Source organism: Acartia tonsa, chromosome 12 (assembly GCF_053477335.1).
Source record: "Acartia tonsa isolate MP-2025a chromosome 12, ASM5347733v1, whole genome shotgun sequence".
Classification (NCBI taxonomy): domain Eukaryota; kingdom Metazoa; phylum Arthropoda; class Copepoda; order Calanoida; family Acartiidae; genus Acartia; species Acartia tonsa.
Window position 1 is genome coordinate 24,053,302 of NC_137271.1, and position 16,257 is coordinate 24,069,558.

The window sequence follows — 16,257 nt, forward strand, 5'->3', positions numbered from 1 at the left end:
AACTTATTTTTGTGCTAAAATGGGGTTTAATTTTGGTTGTTAATTTTCATTTATTTCTCCGAAATAGTCATTTTTTTCCCCGAGGTAATTATGCTTTCTTTTAGTAATTAAAAGAAATTCTAAAATCTTTAAAAAAAATCAAAAATCTTCTAAAATAATTTATCAGATTTTCATATAAATATGACTGTATAGACATGGGAACTTCAGTCGTGCAAGGCTTGTGGTGCAGAACTGAGATTCTGTTTACCGGTTGCCATGCTCGGGGGAAAAAAATGACTACCTCGGGGATAAAAATAATACCAGGGGATAAAATGATACCTCAGGGAAAAAATGACTACCTCAGGGAAATAAATGACTACCTCGGGGAGAAAAAAAGAATATTTACATCCACTATTTAAGGGGTCGTTTATGTGAGAATGAGTTTTTCTCAGACAAACAATCATATTATTTAATTGCAACATTTTAAAAACTATATATATTTTCAATTACTGATAATTATATTATACAAAGCTAATTCTAATTATTTAAAGTAGTAATGATTTTATCTGAACTTTAAGATCTCAATAACTTCTGAAGTTTTCTTATCATAGCTTCATATTGCTCCTGTAATGGTTTTAGGCCATTCTATTTTATGCTTAAGTTTTTGGGGATGGTTTTCAGCTATAATTAGCCTTTGATGCTAGGGGTGTAGCTGCTATTTCATAATATTGTTTATTTCATTATTTGTAAACATATATATTATGTTGAAAGTTATCTCTTTATTACCAAAAAAACGTTCGAATAACTCTTATTACTATAGAGGTGCTATGCTTCAAAAAACTTGATGATTCATACTATAAAGTCTGTTATTTTTTTGTTTGTAAATGTCAAATTGTATTTGGAAAATATTTCATGGAATAACAGTCACATGGTACAGACAATAGCATAGGTACATTGTTTTCATAAACTTTACTATTTTAATAAACAGGAATTTTAAGTGATAAGACAGTGAATGTACATTGATGTACATCCCTAATGATGATAAACAAATTACACCAACTAATAATTAAAATTATTGGTTGAAAAGTTTGATGACTGCTAGTTTTAACCAGCCTATCATGATTTAATATGTTTACTATTGTATTACTAAGCATTTTATTAAAATTTATTGTGGTATGTCATAGTTTCTATTAACCCATTAGTGCCGAACCGGGTTTTAAAACCCGGTGCCAGAAAATGGAAAAAAAACCGGTTTCCGGCTTCATAATTGCATCATTCTCAGTATGAATCCCCCCTCTACTACCCTGGCTTTCATTTCCCCCTGGAGCAGGCAGTTTAGCTTACTTCCGTTTGCTGGTATAGATCAACAAAGTTTGAAAATCATGACAATTCAAAATACCCCATCTAACTTTTTTGTTTTTATAGTAAAGTCGCTGATTTTTTTCGTGAAATCTAATGTTTATTGACAAGTACATCTATATGTGAATTCGTTTTATTCAAATTATTATTTTTTATATGATTTTTTTATCGTTTTTTTACGCCCTATTATGACCCGGTTCGGCTTGGCCATACATACCCGAAAATTTTAAAACCCGGCTCGGTTTCGGTTTTTATTACCCGGTTTTAACTTTTCAACCAATAAAAATAACAATTAACGTCATTAGTAAGGGTTTGAGCCACCATAATAACCCTAGTAATCTCTATAGGTGTCACCCAATAGTTTTATGATCGTTTTCTGATATGTAACACCCAAATTTTATATGTTCTTTTTTTGTAGTGTGTGTCTTTTAAAACTTCGAGCAACGGGTTTTTTTACCCGAAAACGGCGGCACCTATAGCCGAAACACTAAATTTGAAATAAATCGCATCGTATTATACTTGTAGCTCTTTAGATTACATGAGGTTGTGTAGTTTTCAATTACGGATCGTATCAAAGTTCTAAAAAGTGTTCATCTCACTTTTGGCGTTCAAAAATTACATTTTTCGATTTTTGGTCAAAATAACCGGGTTTATACAGGTCAACCGGGTTTTAAAACTGGGGGAAAGCACCAAAAACGGGTGTTAATGCCTGGTTGGTATTTATGGCCAAGCCGAACCGGGTTTTTTTGCAACTTTCCTGTGCACGCCACTAGAGCAAAACAAAAAAATACGAATTCCGTTTTGACCATTATAAAGCTTCCCTGAAACTTACAGCTCGATCGGCCCATAAAAGTGGCGCTCGGCACTAATGGGTTAATTATAAATTTCAGTTTCTTTCATAGCTGAACCATAGAATGTGGGAAATCTTACCCATATGTCGCTTATTCGAACCCACCCGAGAGAGAGAGGGAGGGGGGGGGGGTGTTTTGTAATTGTAGAAAATTAGTATTTTCTGTGCATTAAAAGATGTCACAAATATAGGTATTAAACGAAAGATTTTCTAGGTTTTAGTAATAGTAAAGAATTTATGGCGATACAGTCAGACAATTGGCGTACAATTGGCCTCAACAATGGCTGGTTCTTGGCAGCTCATACCAATAACGAAATTAATTCGGAAGAAAATCACGAAACCTATACGTGTTTTCAGCTGTCGTTGGGTGGGAAACACATCGTAAAATTGACGACCTCTCCATTTGCCCCCCAAATATTATTTTAGGTTATACCTTATTCCTGGGTTCTTGGATTTTTGTACAATAATATTACATTTCAATACAAGTTCGAAATAGCCTTCAACAGTTTTGTTATTACAAAGTAAAAACTAGTCTAGAAATGGACAGAATTGCTTTGGACAGTGCTATAACCAACCATTAATGGGTTTTATTAAGTTTAGGTTAGGTTAGGTTTTAATTACTAGACCTATGACGGCATACATAGTACATAGGTTTAAATAGACGTCAACAATACAATAAAATGGTTAATGTTGACTATATGTAACTTAATCAAAATGTTCATAACAGATAGAAGCACGTAATTTTTCTGTTTTTTTTTCATAACTACATTATAACAAAAATTAAGAAATAATAAGTATAATTTTAAAAATTAAATTATAGCCTTTGTATGGATGTACTCCTACATTAGAGCTCTTGAGTAGATTTAAAAAAAAAAGGATGAAGGATTGAGGAGACAATGATCGGCTATCTAGTGCCGTCTAAAATGATTCTACCCCCCAAAGACTTGTAAAAACAAACTTCCAATAAAGTGTATTGGAAAATTTAAACCTTACTTCATAGTGACATTTCTTAGTACTTTTTTATTATTGGATTTTCAATAACAAATCTAACCTACATTTAATGGTTGTCTGTCTGTCTGTACCTATTAGTAAGAGCATATTGGAATCGTCATATCATTGATAAACCCTGAATAAAGATTCCTGTAGTAATACGGAATTCTTGCAACTCTTTAATCTCCTTCCTCCGTTTACACAATGTCAATTTATCCTATTTTTCTAGAAAAAACATAAATTTTGTATTGTATATCTTTTTTGTTAAACTTCGCTTTTGTGGATGTTGTAATCCTTGTTTTTTATTGTGTTTTTTTCTTCAATAATGCAATTAGTAAAAGTAGAAAAACAGCAGCTTTCATCGTAATGAAAAAAAATATGCTATAAATATGTATTATGTATGCTTGAAGGCAATGTATGTTTTAACTCGACTAATTTGTTCTTTAAAGTACATTTACTCTTAGAGAATATTTAGAACTTTATAAGATTTACAATCATATATCGCCCCCAGATATTTTAAATTTTTTTCTTTCTAAAATCAAAATTATAAACGGGAAAGATTTTCTGCCAACCCCCACTTCTAGTTCCCCTAGAGGCCTCTAGGGGCGTATCTGCTAGTGTAAAATATGGGAATAGGATATTCACACCATTTCGAGCTTCCAGAAAACGGTGAATTATCCCAAAGACTTTTCATTTGAATAATTTTCATGAAAATTAGAGAAATTTCTATTTATGCTCAATTTACAATACAGAGATTTGTCTTAGTTCAATTATTTATCAGTTTCTGGTGGCGTGCAGAGAATATTACCAGGGGTGTGCAGGAAGCGCATCTGAAACTTTTGACACCCTATTGAACCAAAAAAGATGGTGGTGTAGGTGGGTGTAAGCTTATGGGGCATGTATTATATACAACACCCACCTTCAACGCATCTACAAGCCTCTGAAATTAACGAATTCTGCTATAGACAGCTTATATTAATGATTTATATAATTCCTTGAATAGGTTGAGCATGGTTAAACCAAGCTGGGCATTTGCGTCCATCCTGAAAATAAAAATAAATGATTTTCTCGTATTCATTCGAATCCGGTGGATAATAACCGGTTCTCATCCTTACGAAAAAACTAAGTCGAGCATCGTATTATATCCAGTTTTCTACAAATATAAAAATGTACAATCATAAGATTAAAACCAGTTTTTTTAACCCGTGCCTTCGGCACCTTGGGCTAAAAAAATGGTTTTAATCTTATATACATTCTATATCCGCGGAAAGCTGTTTATAATACGATGCGAGAAATAACTATTAAATTTTTGCTTTCCCTTAAAGTGCCCAGAGAGCATAGAGAACTCCCTTTCTCCCTGACAACCTCCTATTCGAAATAATTTGAAAGGGGGGGGGTGAGATAGTATTTACTAGTACCTGTACCTAATATAACTTTACCTACCTTAAAGGAAAATACCCCCCCCCCCCCCCCTATATTAAAATGTTTTTGAAATGAGAAAGAGATGAGATTTTCTGTGCTCAACTAACCACTTTAAGGGAAATAGCAAGTTAAAGGATTACAGAGATTTAATAGGCCTTGAATGTACACAAGTTTGAAAAGTACACAAATATTAACCATTAAAATACTACATGTAAAGGTGTGAAATATTCGTTTTAAACATTTTAACATTTAAACCTTTTTAAATATACACGCAGTCCTAAAGAAAAACAAATGTAAATTGTACAAAATGGACACAAAATAATCTTACTTCAAGCTAGGTAAGTCTTTTCTGAACATATTAATAAACCTAAGAACCTAATATAAAAGGATCTGTGTGTGTGTGTTTGCAACGAAGTATCTCGCTAATCACTAAACCGATATGGTTCTCCTTTACAGCTTTAGCTTCTCATAGGTCCTAGGGAGGTTTATAACTAATTTTGAAGAGGTTACAACAACCCTCCCAAGAGAAATAGCCAACAATCCAAAAAATATAACTAGTGGATCGCCTAGCGATAAACAGCTCATTTTAAAAAGGTAAGTTGTTAATAAATATTATGATACTTTACAAGGTTGAAAAATCTACTGTCAAAAATGATGTAATATTTAGGGAAAACTCAGTTAGAGAAAAGCTGACTTCAAATTCCAAGAAATTTTTTATACATTTATATAAATTAGTATTCCAAAAAAGTTGCATATGCAGAAGATCTTTTAGTATAAATTATATATTTATCGTATAGTATTAAAGTTTAAGTAAAATAGAATTGCTTTATCAAATTTGCATAAATATTCCTTACATATCAAAAAAAAATTTCTATATAGTTACAGTTTTATTATCAAATTTTGATGCCTTTGTGTGTTGGCATCTTTGCTATAAATCAAATGATACCTACTTATATGTTCAGTACTAGCGACTTCGCCCCTAGCCTCTAGGGGCTTCTCCCCCCCCCCCCCCCAAGTGGTAATTTTAATAATGAGGTACCTACATAAAAAAATAGGTTTTTCCCCCTACTTAAAACTGCGCCACTTTGTGGTATAAACAAATAAAATAATTGCGTGGTATTTTTTTTTGGGGGGGGGGGGGGGGTTGTTTCGCGGTGTCCCATCCCCGAAGAAAGTAGCCTAAAACTACCACATGACCAGTTGGTACATTCCCTGAAGAATAAAATCTAATCGGTTTAGTGGTTACCAAGATCTTAAAAAACAGAAGGATGGACAGACGGATGTACGAACCGACAATAGTCTACTACTATTTCCTGGATAGTATAGCTTCGCTCTAATTAATGTTGTCATCCTTGTTCTTTTACATTTTCGTGTAGGATATTGGTTGTCTGTTGTAGGCGGATATTAATTGCAAATGTGTTTTTAAAATGTTGCACAATAACTTTACATCAAGATTCAAATTATTACAGTAGCGAAACTACCAGGGATAAGTCTGTGGCTTAATTGATGTACATTCCAAATAATGATACACAAAATTATGGCTTCTGTAGATTACATTTAGTGGTTAAAATGTTTGGACACTCAACGTTGTTATAAGACTTTGGGGACTAGTGTAATAAACAGCGCAATTTCCTCCCTGAAGACTACTGTACAACAATTTCTAGTTTATCCTTTTCTTTCTCTCTCTCTCTCTCTCTCTCTCTCTCTCTCTCTCTCTCTCTCTCTCTCTCTCTGTCTCTCTCTCTCTCTGTCTCTCTCTCTCTCTCTCTCTCTCTGTGTCTCTCTCTCTCTCTCTCTCTCGCTCGCTCTCTCTCTCTCTCTCTCTATCTCGCTCTCTCTCTCTCTCTCTCTCTCTCTCTCTCTCTCTCTCTCTCTCTTTCTATCTCTCTCTCTCTTTCTCTCTCTGATTCAGCACAATAGCGTCCCTAGCATCTAGGAGATCTTTAATCAAACGTGTACAGAAGAAATATAGCCTAAAACCATACTGGGACCTATGTTCTTTAAATGGAGAACTGAATCAGCTCAGTGGTTAGTAAGACAAAAAAAACTTTTATACTTATTATTATAAGATGTAAAATTAAATATAAATAAATAAAAATACACGTAAAAGTACAAATAATAATTTGTAATAACATATTAAAATTTGGATACAAATGGTTATTAAGTATTATTGTTATATTTTAACTTTGACCTTTAAAACTTATTTTAATATTTGTACAAATTGGAATTTATCTATAGAAAAAGGTACCATCAAAATATAGAAACCAATTGTACAATTAACGGACATTTTTTAGAAACTAAATAAAATAATAGTGGCTGCACCAGTTTCATCCAGGGGTTCTGTATTCAAAAAGGTAAGCAATTAAATAAAAATTTTAGTAAATAGCATAAAACCAACTCTGGGCTGAATCTAATAGTAAAATAGCCTACAGCCTTTTAGGACCTATTAGAAGCTTACCTAAAAAGGAGACCCCAATCAGTTCATTAGTTATTAATATCTTAAGCTTCAGGCAACAAAAACCTTTCTACTTTTATGTAATAGGATAAATATCTTTATAATCTATAGTACATAATATAAATATTACAAACAGTTATAAGTGGCCTTAGAAAGCATGCATATAAATATTGGAAAAAATTTAAAGGTTTTCTTTTCATGCTATGCTTAGGAAAATTCCTTTTAGAACAATGTTACAGGGATACAGTAATGGTAGATTGAATACCTAATTTTGATAATATTGTGTCATGATTCAGTGGTGGATTCTTAAAAAAAATTGCCTAACTAATCGCTCTAGTGGGGCAAAATTGTTTTCGTGAAAAATCCTCAAAATCACACAAAAAATCTACAAAAATTAAATAATATCTTATGTTAATAACCCTTCTATGATTTTGTTTAATTTTTGTATATTTTTAATGTGATTTTGGTGGATTTTTCACGAAAACAATTTTGCCCAACTAAGCGATTAGTGGGGCAAATTTTTTTTAAAATCCACCTCTGGGATCTTAAGGGATAAGAACAATAGACGATACATTGACGTACATTCCCAATACTAATTTTGGACATTGCTAATTAATGAACAAACCAATCAAAGTACCAAATCTCTTTAGCCCACGAATATATGTAGAATCGTGATTAGAAAACTTTGGAGACTAGTGTAATAAACAGTCCAATTTTCTCTTCCTTCCTGGTCAAGATATATTTTATAATTTATATCGACTAGATTACACTCTAGAGACCTCTAAGGGCACATGAGGTGAAGGGAGGGGAGGGGGGGGGGGAGACCCCCACATTCAATTTTAGTAATAAAAAGACTCAAAATTGTTACTGGTCTGATTACAGCAATGTATTTTGTTATGATAATTGCATTAAATTTTATAGTTGAAGAGACAAGAGTTATAACTTGTAAAATTGCAGGATCTCGCAGTCATATGTATTACTAGTAGTGTGACGCAATTTTTAAAAGCGAAGCTTTTCTATAATTAGGGTCGGTCCGTCCGTACGTCCGTCCGTCCGTACGTCCGTCCGAGATAGATAGCTTTTATTCGTTAATTTAGGCATGTTAGAATTGTCCTATCGATTTCAAACTTTGCATGATGATTCCTGTAGTAGTTGGGTACGATTTAGAAAGCGTAGCAACTCTATAATCATTACCAGAATGTCCGTACGTCCATTTTAAACATGTTGATTTTTCTACTTTTTTAACAACAAATTTTCAAGTGTTCTAATTATCCGTTTGATCTGATTTTTGGTGTATTGATTCCTGAGACAACAAAGAACAATATTATAAGCGAAGCAACTCTATAATCAAGTCCAAAAATATAAGTATGTCCATAAATATTATCCTGCTTCAAGCAGTTTTTCAACAAATTTACTTACAATTTTGCTTCGGCTCTTATACTTTTAAATTCTGATTATTCAGTTTAGATAATATACAAATGTTAATGTCCGTTTGTCCTACCGTTTCAGTGCTTCGCTTTTATGGATGTTGTCATCCTTGTTAAATAATAACTTGCTCTTTCTTTATCTGCGTCCATCATCTCTTGTATTGTAAAATGATCAATTCAAAAGTACATCAAGGAATATATATACACTGAAGGAAGGAAGGGGGACATTGGAACATAAAAAAATTCTCACGTTAATATCTACTTTATAAATTACACTAGCGGCTTCGCCCCTAGCCTCTAGGGGCGAAGCCCCAAGAGGTGATTTTTGGGCGAAATACGTAAAAGGACTAAGGAAATCTTCTACAAAAAAAAATATATAGGAGAGGGATTTTTTCTTTTTGGGGGGGTTGGGGGTGTCCAACCCCCCAAGAAAATAGCCTAAAACCACCACAGGACCAGTAGGTATATTCCCTGAAGAGTAGAATCCGATCGGTTCAGTGGTTACCGAGATCTTACCGAGGGACGCACGGACGGACAGACAGACAGACAGACGGACAGACTTCGTTCTACTTTGTATTATAGATAATTTAGTAATTAATAAGAAACTTATTTAGGAAAATATGTCGTCTATGACTACTTATTAAGAGCGATATAGTCGACACAACCATTGATTAAGAATTGTTTGTCAGAATCCTGGACCCTAGTTCTTGGAGCTCAGGTGGTAGCAGCTATTTATAACTATTGGAAAAATTATCAGGGCGGGTTCGAACAATGGTAGATAAATTCATGGAGGTTGGGGACATTGGGCTGTTTATTACACTAGTCCCTAACGTTTTTTATAACGTTTTCTTATTCGTTGGGCTTAAAAATTTTGGGACTTTTATTGAATTTGATTGGTTGGTTCATAAAGTTAAGTGTCCAAACGTTTTCAATCCCTAATTGTAGTTAAATGAAGGGGTAATTTTGCGTATCATCATTGAGGATGTATATCAATTTATCCGCCATTTTTATCCCTCTAGATCCATAAATCCTAAATCATCTACTGATGTCAAATATTTATAATTTAACTAAATATGAATCACACATAATAAATATGGATAATAGGATTAATTTAGCATCCATTATCCTATCCCTGTATTCGTGGTAAATTAGAAAAAAAGGTCAATGTACAAAAAACATGCTTGTTTAAAAAATATACATGCCCTAATTTAAAAATACATTTTAAAAACAAAGTATTATATTTCAATTACTCCATAAAATATAAATGACCAATGATAGGCCAGTTTTCATTGTAATTAAACAAAGATAAATTAAATACTGGCCTATCATTGGTCATTTGTGTTGTATGACGTCATATTTTATTAAAATAACAAAATAAAATGTTTGAAAGATTTTCGTTTTTTTGTAATAGCAAAGCTAGAAAGAGTATAATAGAAACTTCAATTTCTCGAATGTTATTCAAGATAACATAATATTTGTACTTGTGGATATTATTATCTTCCTCTCAGAAAAATCGCAATAGAGGCCAATAGTATGTATTAAAGTAATAAACTATCTTTTTGCGTATGACTTGAACCTTAAACAACACTTTTACTATACCTGATTTTTTATCTTCTTTCTTTAGTGTATAGATGATGTATAGTGTCTATTTCTGTTTGGTTTTTACAATTATATTTGTAATTAACCAACATTAACATAGTATTAGAAATATCTACAAGAAAGGATTATTTAAAAAACAAGGATGACATAACATTTAGCATTAAAGTAAAACAATAGATGGAGAGTTATATAACTATGAGTCCCCGCCCCCAATTTAAAAAAAAAAAACTGAAGTAATACAAAATGGAGGGTTGAATTTAACACCCTTCCCCCTCCCCCTCCAATCTCAAATCCCAACAGAGGCATATAGGGGGCGTAGCCGCTAGTAAAACATGAAATAAAACTTTCAAATGTTTCAACTTTATAAAAAATGATTATTTAAATGCCAAATGTGATTCTTGATTCTAACAAAATAAAAGAAAAACCAAATATTGAATACACTTATGCAAGCCAAAAAATGGTACTATTTAATTTCAGAAATTTTCCCTTAAATGACTAGTGTACACAGAACCCCTAACCGTCTACATTTGTTTGAAAACAATGGAGAAAGTTAGTTTCTTTTATTTACAGATAACCATGTGGGGGGATTTAACCCTACGTAGCCTATAACTGAGGTGCTATAACCCTAAGGGACTACCCTTACTCAATTTAACATAACCTAGCCAAAAGTAACTACAAACAACAACAAATAACTAACCCCTTCCCCCATTTAATTTAAATCAAAACAAGTACGGAGGGGGGTTTTCTTAGCTTGGCAAGGCATTTTGAAGGAATAAATATTTCTAAAAGTGTATTTTTCCCTGACAAGATCATTGACTAAACTTTCATGATTACAGTCATCCATCTAGCATTTTAAGTTTTATTGACCTCTTTCCTGCATAAAATAGCCTAAAACATGCCCTTATTTATATAAAAACTTTTAAACTTCTACATAGATATTGTTAAATATAAAATGTAATTTATAAATTTTATATATTTCATTGTAAGTTTATCTGGCCCTGTGATATATTAAGCTTTGCTTTTATGAATGTTGTCATCCTTGTTTATTTTATATTTTTCTGTGGATTAATGCACGAGATGAGATTATTTTATGTTTTTGTTTGTTTGTTTGATGTTGTCAATATTCAAATTAATTCAATACCATGGATCTAAAGGGATAAGCAAATGGCTGATAAGTTAATGTACATCCCCAATTATGATATATACACAAAATTACCCCTTCTGTAGAATACAATTAAATTTTAATCGATTGGTCACTCACATTAATGAAACAACCAATTAAGTCCCCAACATTGTTAAGCTAACGAATAAGAAAAGTTATAAGAAAAATTTTGGGACTAGTGTAATAAACAGCCCAATGTCCCCTCCCTCCGTGATTCAATATACATGTTGCAACTCACAAACACACAACCACACTTTTAACAGGGATGAACACATTTATAAAAATTAAGCCCAGTAGATTGAACAGTTGTTCGAAAATTTACTATTACAAAGTTATGTAAATCCTTACAAAAATTGCGTAAAACTTCCATTTTAGGACTTGATGCTTAGTTTATGCTTAATCATCCTAAAAATCACCATTCCAAATATACTAGTATTTCTAAAATGTCAACACGGTTAGAATTAAATATGTACATATTTTCTGCTGTAACATAGAGTTATTACACTTTCAAATAATTGTTAGATAACGATAGGACATTTCTTACATGTCAGATTTAAATACAAACAATTATTTGATGTCCAGACCGATGCTAAATGTAGAAAACACTCTTTGTCTGTCTGTCTGTCTGTCGTGTTGTCCTGGGAATCATTGTTCAAAAAATTCAGATAAATAGGATAATTATATCATACAAAAAAAAATTGCATGTTAAAAATGTGCGTACAGACTTTCTGGTAACGATTTTAAAGTTCGCACTGTTTTTAAAAATGGTTCCTAACTGTTACAGGAATCATCTTGCAAAGTTTTAAATCGATAAGACAATTCTAACATGCCACTGGTCGCCGGTAGGGAAAAGCAGTTTTTTGAAACAGGCTCTCTGAGATTATTACAGATTCTGATATATACATATATAGACTAGTGAAAAATGCAAAAAACGAAATCAAAAGCGTTCCTTCTTGGGAGAATATGCGAGAAAAAGATTTTAGCTATTTTTAACCTAAAATTCATATTGGCAAGCCTGTAGCATGGTGTGTGTAGCATTTTTCTACCACTTCTAGGTGCTGAGCAATGACATGTTTAAAATGTGTGTATTTTTTTTACAGGCTTGCCAATGTGAATTTTAGGTTAGAAATAGCAAAAATATTTTTCCCGCATTTTCTCCCAAGAAGGGACGCTTTTAATTTCGTTTTTTTGCATTTTTCACTAGTCTATATATGTATATATCAGAATCTGTAATAATCTCAGGGAGCCTGTTTCAAAAAACTGCGTTTCCCTTCCGGCGACCAGTGATGCCCTAATTATAGAAAAGCTCTGGATCTCTTAGTCTCAACAAACAAAGACACAGGTAAATAACAAACATTCTAGCATCCTTCTTTTATAAGGCTTCCTTTTCTTAGAACAAATTATGGTGATTTCCTATTAAATGCAACTGAAATACTACCCTTCCCCCACCCCACCCCCATCAAGGAAATTTTTATCTATAACATGAGTATTTGAGTCAAACGGACAATGTTCAAACTTTTAAACCAATCATTGGTATCTAAAAAAGAGTTAGTTTTGTTTTTCATCTTTGCGGTTGTATATCAATTTATAGATTATTGTATTATCCCTAACAATTTGAAATTATACAATGCAAAAGGCAAAATATGAGTTTTAAAATATTATGAGAACAAGGATGACAACATCCATAAAAGCGAAGCTCTGAAACGATAGGACAAACGGACATTAACAATTTGTATAGTGTCACAACTGAATAATCAGAATATAAATGTATAAGAGTCAAAGCAAAATTGTGTGTAAATTTGTTGAAAAACTGCTTGATACAGGATAATGTTTATAGACATACTTACATTTTTAGGACTTGATTATAGAGTTGCTTTGTTTGTAATATTGCACTTTGTGGTCCCAGGAATCAATATACCAAAAATCAGAACAATCGGATAATTAGATCACATGAAAATTTGTTGTTAAAAAAAGTTAAAAATCAACATGTTTAAAATGGACGTAAGGACATTCTGGTAATGAATATAGAGTTGCTACGCTTTCTAAATCGTACCTAATTACTAAAGGAATCACCATGCAAAGTTTTAAATTAATAAAACAATTCTAACGTGCCTAAATTAATGAAAAAAGCTATCCGTCTCGGACGGACGGACGTACGGACGGACGGACCGACCCTAATTATAGAAAAGCTTCGCTTTTAAAAAGAATGGGAGGAGTAAAAAATTAGAAGTTTCAAAGGTTTGGTTGAGGCTTTGGGGGGTTAAATCTAATAACTTTTTGAAAAACTGATGGAAGGGAGGAGATGTTTCCAAATTTGAACACTTCTTACAAGGGAAATTTCTTACAAACAGAATATAAAATTCAAAAACTTTAAAAATGTTTAACTTAATTATCAAATTATTAGAAGAAAAATTGCGCCGAAGGCTAAGGTAGACTGGCTAGCTTGGTGTGTCTGCAGATTGGAAGAACTGAGATGAATTCTTAAAAAACTTTTTCCTCACTAAATATTTAGAGGGGATAATTTTGCATCACTAAAATTTTAGTGTGGCAATCTGATTTTAGTGAGGCAAAAGTTTTAAAAGAATTCACCTAAGGATTCAACCCACCTAACATTAAAAAAAAAGAACATACTTACATTTTAAAGACTTGATTATGAATATGCAATGCTTATAATATTGTACCTTATTGTTCTAGGAATCAATATTACAAAAAATAGATAAATAGAATAAATATATACTAAAAAAATGTTGTAATTTTTTAAAACAATTATAGAGTTGCTACGCTTTCTAAATCTTACCTAACTGTTAGAGGAATCGTCATTTAAAGTAAATAGGTTAATTCTATCTTGCTTAAATTACTTATAAGATCTAACCTAACTGGACGGACGGACTAATCCCTAATGAAAATAAAGCTATGCTTAAAAAAAATATTTTTAGTATAAAACAAATGTACGATATAAAACGAAAAACTTTTATAGTTATTGAAGCAAAATTAGATTTAAAAATATTTTTATTTGTGTTTTTAAAAAATATTTTTGTAATTCTACATCAAACACTTTTCAAAAGTCAAACTGTCATTAAATCAAACTTAACCATTTTAGATTTGAAGATTTCCACGTTTTCCCAGGGATTTCATGGATAGAACAATTACCAATAAAATTGTGTACATGTCCCTTCTGTATATCACAATTATCGGTAAGTTTAGAACCAAACAACCAAAATTAAAAAAAAGTACCCAAATTAATTGGACCAATGAAAAAGTACCAGTTTAATTTATGGCCTCATGTCCCATACCTCTCTGCGTTTTCCCTAATTTTATGAACTATCATATTTAGTATCCACGTGATTTGTAGTAATTTATCAGCTTTCAGGCTTATCCACATTAAAGAAGGACACAACCAGTTTAATTTCTAATTTTTTTAGAATTTCAAGAAATTGATTAATAGGCCATAAAAATGGTATAAAACCTTACCTTTAACAATTATTTTACCTGTAAAATATAATAAAATTTTAAAGAGAAAGAAACATGCTTTAAAGAAAGGGTAGAGCAAAAAATATGTAAGAAAGAAATAAAAAAGATTGAAAAAAGTATCAGGAATCTTAAGGGATAAGACAATGGACGATAAATTTATGTACATTCCCATTGAAAATTACTGAAAATACCCCTTCTGTAGATTTCTTCCTTTATTTAAAAACTTTGTACCAAAAATATTACCCCAAAAATTGAGAATATATTTTTTAAAAACTTTGGGTACTAATATAATTTACCGTCCACTGGCCCCCTCCCTCCCTGAAAAGTATTAGTCAAAGAAATACTTTGAAATGGGAAGAGAAAAGATTTGAAAAAATTATAACTTTATAGCCAGTAACATAAATGCTTTTACTAATCCTAAAACATCCTATAAAATAATTTTTTTTTGTCTGAAGCTAAAGATCTCAAAAACTGCTGGCTCGAATAGATTGTACTTTTGAGGGAAACTTTGAAAATACTCTAGGTGGTTTTAGGCTTTTTTAACCACCTTTGGCCTCGTCTAGAGGCTAGGGGCGAAGCAACTAGTTGCTAATAACTTAACTTTATAAAATGAAGAGAAATTTAATTGGTTAAAATTAGAAAACTCGAATCAGCATTTGAAAATAAGAGAGGGATAGAAAAAACGGATTTATTATTGTTTAGAGTATTTCTTATTCGGTGGATAAAAACCGGTTAGCAGTCAAACTTTTAAAAAATGTATAACATCGTATTACAGACAATATTCCACGAAAATTAAAATAAGATTCCTTTTAATTTTAGTATCAGCAGAAAGCTGTCTATAATACCATGCAATGAATAAATATTCCCCAATAATTTAAAAACTAATTAAAAGGAGATATAAAGGTTGTAGATTTTTAAACTATCAAAGCATTTAATGTTACTAACTTTAAAGTTAAGTTTCGGTAGATTTATTTTGACTTACCAAATAAACAAGAACATATGATTTAAAAAGTCAAAGCCATTTTTTTTATCTATTTTTGATAACAAAAATGATATTTTTTATCTTCAATAAGAATAATATCTTTTTAAAAGTCACAACTTGTTTTCAAATTGAGATTCAGCTATAACACTACAGTACTACAATGCCCTTATTATTGTCTTTTGTAATAAGCTACTTTTTTTTAGATTTGGCATCCAAAATGTTAGTTTTACCCCCCTACTCCCAAACGAACTTAGAAAAGCTTCCAAAAACATAAAAAAATATTTTTTTACACAGATATTACATTTCCGTTTTCAAGTAATTAAATTTCACTTGTTTGATTTTTAATCTTATTTAATATGTTAATAAGTCAGGCAATCAAAAACATAGAATGAAAATAAATCACACAATATAGCCTTTACGATTTAAATTTGTCTAAAAGAACTAAAATTTAGTCATTTATTATACCGATTTTGTCAAACAGTCACACACAGGGGTATGTATTAATATTTTTCCAGAGACAATTTTTCTTTGAAGGGTGTAGTAACCCAAAACTAGTTACAA

The 16,257-nt window shown here is 31.7% G+C and overlaps 1 protein-coding gene across 1 annotated transcript in view; it reads right to left on the reverse strand.

Moving 5' to 3' along the window:
* LOC145334018 (uncharacterized) overlaps positions 1 to 15,773 on the reverse strand; it is an 87,816-nt gene extending 72,043 nt beyond the window's left edge. The window contains exons 1-2 of the mRNA XM_080179296.1: positions 15,697 to 15,773; positions 4,173 to 4,221 (exon numbers count right to left, since the gene is read on the reverse strand). Of these exons, the coding sequence (XP_080035422.1) occupies positions 4,173 to 4,221; positions 15,697 to 15,713 (66 nt within the window). The 5' untranslated portion in view covers positions 15,714 to 15,773. The remainder of the gene's footprint in view (positions 1 to 4,172; positions 4,222 to 15,696) is intronic.
* Between the last annotated feature and the right edge of the window lie 484 nt (positions 15,774 to 16,257).